General features: G+C 46.3%; 1 protein-coding gene across 1 annotated transcript; it reads right to left on the bottom strand.

Moving 5' to 3' along the window:
• Positions 1–2,937: 2,937 nt before the first annotated feature.
• On the bottom strand, positions 2,938–8,135 carry LOC126532168 ((3R)-3-hydroxyacyl-CoA dehydrogenase-like). Its single transcript, XM_055070553.2, has 4 exons — positions 7,947–8,135; positions 6,676–6,850; positions 5,162–5,355; positions 2,938–3,387 (listed from the first exon to the last, which is right to left on the bottom strand). The coding sequence occupies exons 1-4, from the start codon at positions 8,133–8,135 to the stop codon at positions 2,938–2,940; spliced, it is 1,008 nt and encodes a 335-aa protein (XP_054926528.1).
• Positions 8,136–13,829: the final 5,694 nt, after the last annotated feature.

Below are 13,829 nucleotides of genomic sequence, written 5' to 3' on the forward strand. Positions count from 1 at the left end.
CTCTTTCTATTAATAAACCAGTACCAACTTGTTCAATTTATTGTGCTACTTGTCGTGCAACAAGTAAGAAATCACCGTACCGACTCTACTAACAAAATAAGGAGGCTGCATCAGTTCCCGTGATGTTTATTAACAACAAATAAAACACCATTTCTACAAACAGAAAACACATGGCACAGCACATTTCGATAGATGCTGACTGACTGAATCGGTTTGGATTAAGTTAAACCATGTTTCATTCCTTTGACAGTAGATGTCGCTTAATTTGGGCATTGTGTAAACAAGAAAAAAAATTAGAGGACGCTTAAGCTTTGCCTTTCAGAGTGGAACGCGATAACATTCTAACATCCCTGACTGCTTCTCACGCTTCCTGGCAACTTCAGCTTGTGTAACCGTAATATCTACCGGGAAACGCTGGCGGGGTACGCTATGCACGAAGGCGAGCTGGAGCGCTTCGGTAGAAATGCGGCCTCTTGCGTGGGCCACGGATGAGTGGAGGCGAGCGCCATCTGGGTACTGTTGCGGCAAGGAACCGAGCACAGGACGCCGCTCTATGAATGGTATAAATGCTGAAACAGGAGTTGATGTTTGAGCTTCCGCGTAACAGAATTTTTTTTTTGTGTACGTATTCAAATTACAGTCCGACGATATCATGTCTGTAGGTTGTGTTTAGGTTGTACGTTACGATTTTTCTGGTGCATGTTACTTTGAGTTCAGTACCACCTCCGCGCCCCGCGGAGGGCCTGCGGGGTTGAGGTTCGTAATGATTTTTCGCTAAACAATGTCTGACGCAAGACGCCGACACCGGATTTTATGCGACCCGAGGCCCTAAACGCTTTCGCGTTAAAACCTTTTTTTTTAGTGCGAAATTCGTAGGAAGGAAGGAAAAAAATAATTTGGAGGAGGCCTAAGCTTCGGCTTTAAGAGCGAAACGCGATAGCTTTCAAATATCCCTCACTGCTTTTCAAGCTTCCTGGCAACTACAGCTTATGTAACCGTGGCGTTTACCGGGAAACGCTGGCGGCGGACGCTTTGCAAGAAGGTGAGCCTTGTGGTAGAAACGCGGCCTCTTGCCTGGATCGATCTCCTGTTCGTGTTTCGCACTTTGGATATTTCAGTCTGAGAAGATCTACAATAAGAGATATGCGCTGTGTGTGTTTCCTTTTCCATTACATTTGTTTGTGGGCTGGCATTCTCAAAATTCCGGAAAATAACTATGTAAATAATGAGACAAGGTATGAGCAACTTTGTCGATAAAAGAGTGACTGGGTAAGCGCGGTTTCGAATTTGGTTTGAAACGATTTTTACCGATGAGCCGCTTGACACTGGAACGGGGGACGCCGACACCTGATTTTCTCGAGGCCCTTAAGAGGAAGCTTTAGCTCGGGTTCACCTATCTAAATACACGAAAAAGGAGAATTAGTTTTTCTCGGTAACCATTGCACCAAATTTGACGAGATTTGTTGAATTTAAAAGAAAGACTTGAAATATAGTGACTGTTGGCTAGGAATTTTTTATTTAGGTCGTCAATGTTTTATTAAAAATATGCGAAAATCGTAAATCTTCAGAAAACGACACTATCAAGTTTACAGCTCTGTAACTCATCAATGATAAATAATATCACAATTCTGTGAATTGCAACTAATAGTACATCTAAGGCGGACAAAATCGATATGTCACACATGAATATAGAGAAATAAATAATATGTAAATAAAGCTTTTGCAGAACCCTTGTACACAACGTAAGGAATACACATATTATGTAGATTGACACATCGAAGTTGTCCGCTTTGAATTATGAATACTGTTTGCAGAACCGCGATAGCTGTTCTTGATGCAGAGCTATTATTTTGTAAACTTCGTGTTTCTATTTTGTGCGAACTTGTGAGTTTTTGAAGATTATTCTAACAAAAATTTAGGGCTACATCAAAATTTCGCTTCAACCCTCACTAGAATTTAAGTTCCTCTTTCAAATGCAACACATTTCATTAAAATCGGTCCAGGGGTTATCTCAGAAAAGCGTTTCTGCGTTTTACATGTATTTGAATAGGCCGCGTCGGAGTTGGGCCCGAGCTAATGCTGCCTCTTAACGCTTTCGCGTTAAAAGGCGACAAGACAGAGCGCACATTAAAATCAAGTTTATTACTCAGATGTCGGGAATTGCCTAGATGGCTGTAAGAAGAAACAATCAAGGAAGTATGCAGAAGGGATTTGTCTACCACATTTTATTGTCGTGTGGCCGCTGCTACATCGGCCAGTCATGGTGACGCATTAACGACCGCCTAAAAGAGCACGCCAATCTGGTGCGCAGGTCTGTAGGCAGCCACCTGGCAGGTCACTGTCGAAGTACAAGCACACCTAGAGCTTTAACGATTGCCAAGTTGTGGCCAAATACAGTGACAAAGCGCATGTGAACTTGATAAGGCCTATCTTACTCGCGATGAAGGTGAAAATGAATGCGTGAGTTCGCCTTCCATTAACCTGTTAGATAATGAGTATCCCAAGCGATGATGCCTGTTCTTGCACATGCCCCTGCATAATTATTTCACCCCTATTATCCCCCCATGCCCCCCGATTCCGCTTGTACATATGTACCCGCCACCTGAGTAATAAACTTTGCTGTTAGTGTGCGCTCCGTCCTACCGCCTCTTTCCTTTCTTCCAACAAATAGCGCCCTGAAAAAGGTTTTTTTTTTTCGTTGTTTAAGCGATGTTTCACCAACCAGCCCAAGCAGCCACCATTTTGCATTTGGGTAGTAGCAGAGGAACCGAGCTGAACCGTACGTTTGCACTCTTGATATTCTTCATATACAGGATTACGACCGTGCCTGTCTCTTCTTCATGCTGAAGATTAAACAGACGTTATCGGAAGTTCAATACTGACAAGCGACGAGAGAGAAAACCAGCCGAGATAGAGAACAAAACAGGCACGTGAATTTTACCTGAGCACTCGCTCAATGTGGCACGACCAAGAGGCGAAACCTCCAGTGACCTCGAGCGTTGTGCCGGTAACAAAGGAACTAGCAGTCGATGAACAGAGGAATTTGACGGCTTGTGCTATCTCCCACAGTTGAGCGATCCACTTGAGGGGTATCCTATCAACGGCCATGGCCAAGAGGCTTTCGCCAGCGCTGGCTGACATAGGCGCGTCTGTCGTGCCGAGCAGCACGGCGTTGCAGCGAGTAACGTGAGCCGCTAATTCTTGCCCAGCGGACTTTGTGATAGCCACGACCCCGGCCTTGGAAGCGGCATACGCAGAGTTGTGGTACCAGCCGCAGTTGGCCATGATGCTGGCTACATTCACGATGGCCCCTCCGCCGTCGGGTGTGGTATATATGCCTGAGCGCAGCATATCGCGGCTGGCTCCCCGATTCACCAGAAAGGTGCCCTAGGAAGGGGAGAAACACGATGTCTTTGTGCCGTTACGGTTCCTTTTTGGCTCTTGATTTTCGTGATTTTCATAACTTCGATGGCGCCACATAAAGTAGTGAGATGCTGACTACACCGGGAGCCAAACTAAGTGTTCTCATAAAACTATTCGTTGCTGTGAGGAAGAACAAGAAAACATTAACGCGCATCACGGTTTCCCTGTCATCTCATTTTCTCAAGCTCCAGTCTGTTATGCGCAAAAATACGGGCTTATCTAAATAAAACAACAACTCTACTACCAGCTGCCGTTGAGCAAGTACAAGCAATTCAGTGCTAAGAGAAAGGCGGTGGAAACATTATACAGGTTCTCGTCTGGGGGCGTTTTTCTGTTAGCAGTAACAGAAAACACTAGCTCTTAAGTTGACAACAGTGGAGGGGGCTGCTCATTTCCAACCAATAGTATGGGCTTAGCATAAAAATGTCGTCAGGATTTGGACATTTGTTTGAGCCGTCTTTTTTTCTTATCAGTGAGCGGTTGGAAAGGGATCACACTATTGCGATAGCGACCTTATTTTTTACCTAGATGTCTCCTGTACTTTCGTTCAAAGTCTGTACATACCTTTTATCATCCCAGACAGACATCTGAATCATTGAGGAAAGTATCAAAAGAGAGGGTGACCTAAGTATGAGTTCTCAGATTAGTACGGTTTATGTCAACCTTTGCCGGCGCTTCAGACAAGCGAAATGATTTATTTCATTCGATTTTACCGTAAAAATGTGCGTACCAGTTGTTCTAGAATCGGATGGGGTTCGATGACATCAAGTGTGCCAATAATAAAGCAAAGGAAGCACCGGAGGAAAGACACCAAAGGAAAGTAAAAAAATAACAAATCGAACAACTACTGGGGCGTGAAGTGCATTGCCATAATCTCACCCCTTTTGGGTATTTCTTCGTGTTTCGTTCACTTATTTTTGTTCTCGTTTTCTGAATTTTTTTCTTGCTTTTCCGTTAAGCCATGTCTAAAACCGCCCAAGCAGAAAACCTCCTCTCTTGCCTTTCTTTCTTTTGGAAAATCCTGGAAATTCATCTTTTTGTGAAAACCTGTAACGTTAATTGCATCACTACTAGTGAGTGTAATATAGTGAGTGTAATATTTGAGATAACATTGATATAACTAGGAGATGTCCTGAAAACGTTATCACGCTTACAGCGTATGTTTCCGTGCGTCACTACGAAATTAAAATGGCATACGCATATTTTCTCAATATGATTGGCTTTCTTTATTCAAATGCTTTCTAGAGAGATAATTTTTTGAGGTGAGTGTTCAGCAATGCAACCTTTAATATCCTGCAAGTTGGTTATGTATGTAGCCTTACATTTAAACAAAAGGACAAAATAAGTCCAGCACAAGGCACTCGATCAGCTTCAAATTCAGATACGGGGATTTTAGCTATACTGACGCTTCACCTTGACTCATATTCATTGCAACTGGAAGTCACTAAAACAACTGTAGTACCTCAGGATTAACAGTAGCTTTCTTCAGCTGTGACTGTTCTGTGACGCTTTGTGTGGTCCACATGCTTTTGAACGACATTGCGCACGCCTAGCACCGATGATGCAGCGAAAATGCAAACATTTGTTTCTATCGACAACTGCGTTTCACCGCAGTTTGTGGCATACTGGAGCCGGTGCATGAAGAGGAGAAGGTGATGCCTTCAGCTCATTTAACTAATCACATATCACAATGAAGCAGCCTAGTATTTCCCTACAAGTGCACATTTCGCTATCTAACCCTAAGGTTCACCCTGATGAGTTCGTCGAACAGTTCGTCGCCGCAGTCGGGGAGAGGCGTCGATAAGCAGATGCCGACGCAGTTGACGACTATACTCGGCGGTTGCGAGAACTTGCTCCTGATGTCCGCGAACAGGTGCTCCACCGAGGACGAGTTGCCGACGTCTGCGTACATTGCGTGATGCTCGGCCTCGCCTGTGGAACGCAGCTGAGGTTAGGCATATGTGGAAGAAAACTGATCGCAAGCTGCAGAGCGAGAATAAGTGAAAATTCGCGCGTTCCTTTGGTTCCATAAATGGTGCGCTGAGAAAAATCAGCGAGGCGTGATGCGTGGAGTATAAAGCATTGTGAAAACAGAAATGACCACTGCCAACCGTTGTGTCACCCGTCTCTACCCTCTCCTCTCTCCTCCACCACCAACATTAAGTTTCGTGTTGATACCCCATCCCCCTCTCCCATATTTTCTAGGGCGAATCCATCCCCTCACACCTCAAGGTTGGCCACTTTAGGCACCCCGTGCGACCATATTTATCCGAAGGCCACTCCAATGCCACAATTGCATGAGGCTGGGGCACGAGAGCGCTGTGTGCGAGAACGCGAGAGTTTACTCGCGCTGCGCAGAGCCCCACGCTGCAGACTCCTGTGTAGCCACAGTTATCAAATGTCCCAATTGCACTGAGTCCCATGATGCTACCTCAAAGAACTGCCCCAAAATGAAGAAGCAAAGGGAGGTCTTGAAGAAGACGGAACCTACTATTTTCGTCGTGTAAAACTAAAAATAATTAAACGCCTAACGACTTTGCGACCCACAAATAATACGAGAAGCGAATTTAACGTGCGTCATCAGACCTACTCTACCTTGGCCGTGAAAGCACTCTGATGAGGCCGCATATTCTCATTGCTAATTTAGGGGCAGTGGGTGCCAACGTATAATACCAGGACAGGGGTTTTAGCTTTCTTACAGGAGTCATGCTCGTAGTTCTCGCACTAAAGCAGAACACTGGAAATTGTCCATGAATTAAGGATGACTGCAACAGCTAGCTTACGCTTACTTATCTAAATCCCCACCCGAATTTTCTCATATTTACTGTGGCCAAGAAATCCGCAGGAGTTCTCTTCTTTAGCGCTTTGTTCGGGAATCTTTTCGTTCGTAACAACTATTTGTCATTCGCGCCGCCTTACCTAGTACTGCTACCGTGAATGGCTGGTCGGCGTTCTCTGAAGCCGTTCGAGAGTGCGAATTCCTTTCTAAACATGTACCTGCTTTCTTTACGTGGACAGCATCGCTTTCTTATTCAAAACAAAAGAAAACAAAACAAAACTCAATGTGGCATCCTTAGGAGACCCGAAGCATCGGTGCTTGTCTTCTATCTTCAGGCAATCGTCGCGGCCTTCTTTACATTCGACTGTTTCACCGCGAAGTCACAAGATTTCAGGAAATGCCTTCATGTTGTCCAGCAGCATAAGCATGAGGCGGGCTGGAACTATTAGCTATAGAAATTAACTCCGACTCACCTTGCAAAGACTCGGCCACTCTGCTAGCGCCCTCCAACTGCCTGTCGACAATCACCACAGTGGCACCTTCGGCAGCCAGAGCACGGCAGACCGCTTCGCCAATGCCGCTAGCACCCCCGTCACCAAAGCCAGGCGTCCATTGAAAGACGTGACTTCTGAAGTCATAGTGGCCTAACTGGGTTGGGCAAAGAATGACGAGTTTACGGCGCCGAGTTCTCGTCTCCCAGAGCCAGTCAGAGGAATTACTGAGATTTTAACGGAAACAGGCAAGCATTATATCTGTGGTGGCAAATTCGGTAACAGCTGCCAATAACGGGACAGAAGTGGCTTTCTGGTGGCTTTAATGGAACGATAAATAATAGGCGGAAGGACACTGCACGTGTGCGATTGCGTTCCGTCGCAGTGACACATGCACATGAACTGTGCACTCCGTGGAGAACCTCTACCTGAAATTTCAGAGTGGCTTTAGTTGGTGATTGTGCGGGTATGCAAGGTAATAACTTGGCTAATGGCATTTCACTGCATATATTACCGGTTGTAAATCACACTTGATGCACCCCGTTTTCTCTGCGAAAATGGCCTTTCAGTCATACTTCTTTCTTTTTCTTCTTGGGAACGAAACAAGGCATTGAACTCCCTTTTTATGGCATCGATGAGCGGAAGTATATGAAGTGTAGTTTCTTTCTTTGGTGAGGCCGATCATTAAGAGAAAACCCAATTCTGTGAAAAGAAAGAAAATAAAAGCGGAACCAACGTACTTGTTGGAATTTACGTTAAGCTAAGTTTCCTTGAATCGTTTCAGTTAAACGTTATGAAAAAATTTCCGCAGAACCCATCTCTCGATGAATGTCGACGTTAATGTGGAGCGAAGGGTTCAGTTCATATAACCTGGTACGCCTTGCAACGTCTGTCCTGGAAAGAGGAATTGGAACGCTGCGTTCCTCTTATTGCGACGATCGGGCCGCTTTCTCTGCGTGATCGCTTCTACTGATCCCGCTATGGTCAGATAATTACCACTGGAAAATAATTTGTGGCCTTCTTGTTTGAGGTACTTTCATTGAACAGTGGCACATACTCAGTGACCCAAGATGGTGTGCAACAGGTTCACGGAGCTCCGCGCCACCGATGGGAACGATCGCTCCCGCCCGAGGTCAGAAGCAGGATGAAGGTAAGCCCCATACCGAAGCACATAAGTCATGAACTCCTCGAAGGTCGACGAAGGGCTCGCGTCGCCAGAGAGCGGCGACAATTAAAGGGTGACCCGCACGTACCGTGCGTGGACGTGGCGGCGTACCCCGAGGGGCCTCTTCGCGGTAGCCGCAGTGAGCGGGAAAGACTCCTCCTTGAACCTCGCGGCCTCTGTCAATGCAGAGACCCCAGCTGCAGCTGAGGCCATAGCCGCGGCTGACAGGCTGATCAGGGAAGTTCACGTCGTTACCCAGCAAATCACAAATATTCATTGGGCGTACCACAAAAGAACAAGTACCCAAGACATTTAACGACGTCTAGCTCACATCTATACATCCCAGTTCCCATCACGTCTAGTTCCACTCGTACGTGGCAGTCAAGGGTCATCCAAAAGACGTCGGATGTCTTTGGGATTTGATCATCTCTTCCACATCCAAAGCTTCCGCGCATTGATCGTACATTGTGCGTTGTTACGAGATGAACGCACCATGCCACAGAAATACATGCAAATTGCCTCTAATGCCTAACAATGAGATCCTGGGGAAGAAAAGATCGCGCTCTTGTCTGTTCCAGCACTGTGGCCGGGCATTTACTTTGTTTTGTTTTTTTTTTTCATCATGTGCGTGTTCGCGATCCTAGGAGAGGGAGAATGTGTTCCTGAATTGCGAAATATCCATCTGTTCATTTTGAAAGATTCAAGTTGAAGTATTAAAGCCAAGAACCTCCGTTATGACCACGTTTCCCTTTTCTTTTGTAACGTTGTTATTAACTAGGCAGACCCGACAACGATATCGGTCTGTTGACTGTCGGCACATCTGTCACATTGTACCGACGCCGAGTTCTCCGCCGACCGTCGGCAGATTGTCGGCGTCGGTAAAGTGTGACAGAGGCGCCGACACGAAGGAAAGAACGCTGTCGCCGACAGGCGGCAGACCGAAATGGGTGTCGGGTAGGCCTAGGCAGGCAGAGACCTCCCCACCCACTCACCCACCCAACCTGGAAAGTGCGTGAAGCACCTTAAGAATGCTAACGCATTAAAAAGGAGTGACCGACCGAGTGAGTGAAAGTACAGGCGTGGCTATAGGCTTACGTATATTACCGATCTTAACGTAAACACTCACCTGTCCAGCTAAATAATGCTACGTACAGAAACAAAACAAGAAAAAGAGAGCGAGAGATAGCAACCGAAGGTTTCGCTTGTTGAGTCCAGTCATCGACCAGGCACCGACCAACTAGAAAAATGACCCGAAGAGCCAAAGAAAGCTATTTGCTTTAAATGTGTAATGCACGTTTGTCGCGCCTAGCTGCCACACGAATGAAACAAACTGAAGTGCATCTACTCAGTTTTTTTTCGAGTTATGGGACAAGCTTGGACATATTATCCATTGAGACGATATTTCGAGCTTGGCCTACACAAGAGTGCCTCCCGATTATAGCAGGAAGTGCCACGACCATCAAAGCATGCGACCAAATCGCGAAGCTTTTGAATCCAATGCCCCAGTTTTTATCGAAAAGAGAATGAAGTGTACGTGTACAATCGCCTTTGGGGATACAACGTACTCCTATTCGCCATTGCAGGTATATGAGTGCAACGGGATCACGCAGCTGTGCTTCGCCAGAAGGCCATAACTGCCGCTAAAAGGTGCGTGAACCGAGTTAAACAGACGGCGCACCCAGCATCGCAGTCTATGTTGTTTTTCCCGTCGTGCTCTTGTATGCTCCATATCAGCGACATATATATCCTTAAGCAAGTACCAACTGCACCAGAAAGTTCTTTCAGCTTTCTTTTTTGCGCTCGGCCTGTAGCAATAATGTTACAAAAGTCACAGGCACGCGCGGCTCACGCAGCACAGTCACAGCGTAAGCTGGAGGAGGGGATACATAGGAGCTCCAGTTTCGGCACTACGCACTACAGGGTCCTCGCGGCGAAGTCTCTTCGCGTCCTTTTCACGAGAACGATCTCAACTGTCCGTCCGGCGTCTATGGCGAGCCGCGGCTTGTGCTGCGGCTTGTCCTGCTCTCTGCACAGCGGTCTACTGAGCCCTGCGTTGCGTGGTCATAGCCGCGCGCGTGTCTCTACGATTACGTTCTTCAGCAGCGGTTCGTACCTTGCGAGGAGGCGCCATTACGTGTATGACGAGAAGTGAACGCAGGTATCCAGACTACGCGGCGCACATGTCACATCCCTTGACTCGTGGCACGGTGCGGTGCTGATGATAAGGATGGTTCATTGGCATCCCCTTCGAAACGGGGTGGTGACAAACAGCCACTAAGCCTGCTTGAGTTAATCAGGTCCAGCTACATGCAGCAGGCAACTGCTAATGCAACTGCTACGTGTCGGGACACCAGGTGGAACATAACGGGACTGCAATGCAAAATTTGTACGCATCGTCGCTACGTGACGCGCATGTCATATCGCATGTCAAATGGCATGATATGATGCTAATGATGATGAGGATGGTTTAGTGGCATTCCCTTTGAAACGGGAAGGGGACAGACAGTCACCTAGCTTGCTTGAATTAATCAGGTATTCCATACATGTCTTTCATTATATATATATATATATAATCTCCATAATCTTTTTCTTCCTCAAGACTTCGATTCCAGTGGGAACAGAGTGTTTCTTTTTATTACCGGCGATCACAGCTACGGACACCGGCGGCGGGGCTGGTGGCGGACACCATCGCCAACCGAAACAGCTATTGTAACGAGCCCATAACATCTTACGCTGAAAAACAAGAACTCTCACTGACTACTCGTGCACAGATGGCCGCTGTTTTCTTGCCTGTGGCAAACACATGACAGAAGTTCCTGTCGCAGCAATCACTCTGTATATGTTTAGCTGAACGTAATCAGTCTATCCACTTATTTCGAATGAAGCCTTATTTGAAATTGCAGGACCCGCCGTGGTTGCTCAGTGGCTATGGTGTTAGGCTGCTGAGCACGAGGTCGCGGGATCGAATCCCGGCCACGGCGGCCGCATTTCGATGGGGGCGAAATGCGAAAACACCCGTGTACTTAGATTTAGGTGCACGTTAAAGAACCCCAGGTGGTCGAAATTTCCGGAGTCCCCCACTACGGCGTGCCTCATAATCAGAAAGTGGTTTTGGCACGTAAAACCCCATAATTTAATTTGAAATTGCAGGATGCTTCATCCATGTCAGATGGCTAAAAAGAAATACGAAAAAATTAACGACTGCGTGCGCTGACGTAAATTCAGCGTGCACCCTGCGATGCAGGCTTGTTCGCTCTAGTTTAGCGAAATCATACTTTTGGGTCATAGCTGTATGAAGGCTTTCGTAGCCAAGTTTTGAGTTAGGTATAGATATGTGTTCTCATTTTCAAACAGTCATCAGAAAAAAAAAAAAAAAGAAACATTGCCTCGAAAGTTTCGCTTCGTAGGAATTTGTCATGTTTCTTTATTATACTCGTTAATGCTACAAATAATGTTACAAAAGTCACAGGCATGCGCGGCACGCGCAGCACAGTCACAGCGTAAGCTGGAGGAGCGGCTCCATAGGAGCTCCAGTTTCGGCACTACGCACTACAGGGTCCCCGCGGCGAAGTCATATATGAACTGCCTGAAACGTGCCAAAACCACTATTATACTGAAGCATAACTGCGAGTCGGCCTAGTTGGAACAGATTCATCATTTAAAAACGTTGTGTTCGCAACGGGGACAGGGACAAAGAAGAGGAACAAAGAAGAGGAGGAACACAAGCGCTCGTCCTTGTGTTGCTCCTCTTCTTTGTCCTTGTTTGTTTGCGCACAATATGTTTTTAAACACGATTTTACTATGAGGGACGCCGTAGTGGGGCACTCCGGATTAATTTGGACCACAAGAGGATTTTTAACGTGCCCCCAATACACGGGACACGACCATTTTTGCATTTCGCTCCCCCCCCTCCCCCCCCCCCCCCAATCGAAACGCGGCCGCCACAGCAGGGATTTCATCCCGCGACTTCGCCCTTAGCAGCGCAACATCATAGCCGCTAAGCCACCGTGGAGGGTGAACTATGTCAGGGAATACACCGAAATCCCCCTTCTCGATAAACTCCTTCATCAACAGCTCTGTGCTTATATAGGTATACCTGAGGGCCCCGTAAGGCATTTCATTGGGAAGGGGTTAAAGGGAGGAGGGAAGGGAAGGGGAACAAACAAGACTCAGTTAAAAATATGTTTGCATTGCCGAAGAGGAGAATCAACTCTAACGTTAATATTGCCTCCTTGATCGTGAAGATCGATATATAATCGATGCTCCGATGCTTCAAACTGTTGTTTCAAAGTGATGCTTCAAAGTGATGCTCCGAGCAGCTATCTTGTCCAAAGCGTCACCTAAAGAGCAGTTTTCGGCATTATAAAGGCTCACACTCAGGTTAGCCCTGATGACGTCATAGAACAGCTCGTCAGTACACTTGACCATTGTAGCCGGGCGCAGTATTCTTGTGGAGTTCACGACTATGCTCAATGGCTCCGAGAACGTGTCTCTGATACCGTTAAATAACTACTGCATGGACAAACATTCACCGCCATTCACGTACATGGCTTGATGCCTGAAGTAGCCTGCACAGACGCCCCAGAAAGTGCCTCATAAGAACTGTCAAAACCCAGAAATTTCGAAGAGCGCATGTAAAAGTTGCTGTTGGTGATGCAGTAAGAATGGCAAACTTACGTTCACAAACGCGTGCCTGTTTACGAACCTATTAAAATATTTGCTGTGAAGGTTAAAGCCTCTGAACGGTATAGTATCTGAACTTCGCAGAGTCGGTTCAGATGTGCTGTAACATCACGTGTTTACTATTTACAAGTAGACAAAAAAAGGCGCTCGGTAATGTGGTATCAAACTACTGGCGTGAGAGTAAAGCACCAATAATGTGAATCGTGTTAAACGGAACGCCTGCTGAGGTGGCTTCGAATACAACAATGGCTTCGAATAAAACGCATCGCTGGCATACGAGGAAAGATGGTTGCTATAGGCGCTGCAGTTTCATGATGAACATCTGATGGCAGAAAATACAAAAGGCCCTGTATTTATTTTGAAGCGCTTTCGGTAAGGCTGCAACTAGCTATCCATACGCACAGCAAATTAGGTGGCGCGTAAGTTCCGTCCGTTTGGAACCATCGCCTAAAGGCACACACAAGAACACCCAAGTACACAATGTTGCCTTTGTCCTCTGTTCTTGTCGCCACTCGTGGTGCATGGGGAGGTCACTTAAAGGACTCGCCGACTATTTATTATTCCTGAGCTTCGACTCCCGTTCATACGCGTTGCATAACATAGGTAATAATGTCAGCTCAGGAAGCGCAACCATACTGACCCTATAAGTATAGCTAGAACTAAAAGGTGCGATGCGCAATAACGTAAAAGGATAAAAATATTACGTCGCCATTTTACGAGGCAATCAAGGCCGCTTGCTGAAACTAACGACAAAGAGCGCTCGCGCGCAGCGCAGGACATGGAGGAGCCGCACAAGTAAGAATGCATTTACAGTAGCAGCATCTCGACCACCTATCTCGGCTAAGGGAAATACGCGGCGGGAAATAGGAGAGTGTAGACGAAACGCCATAGGCTATCACAATGAGAGGTGCGCGAAAATTAAAGCAGTGCTGAAGCCCGTGTGACATCTAAGTTGTATCTTGCAAACTTTTTAAGTGCTATGATGGACAGTACACAATAAAAACAGGACAAGGCCTTTACTCGCAAATGAAAGATTTATTGAAATGGCGCACACGTATACAGGGTGTCCCAGCTATCTTTGACCAAGATTTTAAAAAATCCAAGAGCTCCAGTGAAATCGTACCGACTGCATAGTAGCGGCAGTCGTGTGTACTTACAGCCGGTATTTTTTCATCGTGAAATATTATTAAATAATTGCTATTAATAAGCGAAATTTTTAATTGCTTGAATCGCAAACATGTCAATTACAAAGTTGCAGGGTACCTTGAATAACCTCCGAATCAAGCAT

This window comes from Dermacentor andersoni, chromosome 5 (genome assembly GCF_023375885.2).
Source record: "Dermacentor andersoni chromosome 5, qqDerAnde1_hic_scaffold, whole genome shotgun sequence".
In the NCBI taxonomy this organism is placed as follows: Eukaryota; Metazoa; Arthropoda; class Arachnida; order Ixodida; family Ixodidae; genus Dermacentor; species Dermacentor andersoni.

Coding starts and splice junctions, on each gene's coding strand:
- LOC126532168 (XM_055070553.2), bottom strand. CDS start 8,135: ATGAATATTTGTGATTTGCTGGGTAACGACGTGAACTTCCCTGATCAG. Junction 5,356..6,675: donor AGTGGCCGAGTCTTTGCAAG/GTGAGTCGGAGT, acceptor TGCGTTCCACAG/GCGAGGCCGAGCATCACGCA. Junction 3,388..5,161: donor TCATCAGGGTGAACCTTAGG/GTTAGATAGCGA, acceptor TCCCCTTCCTAG/GGCACCTTTCTGGTGAATCG.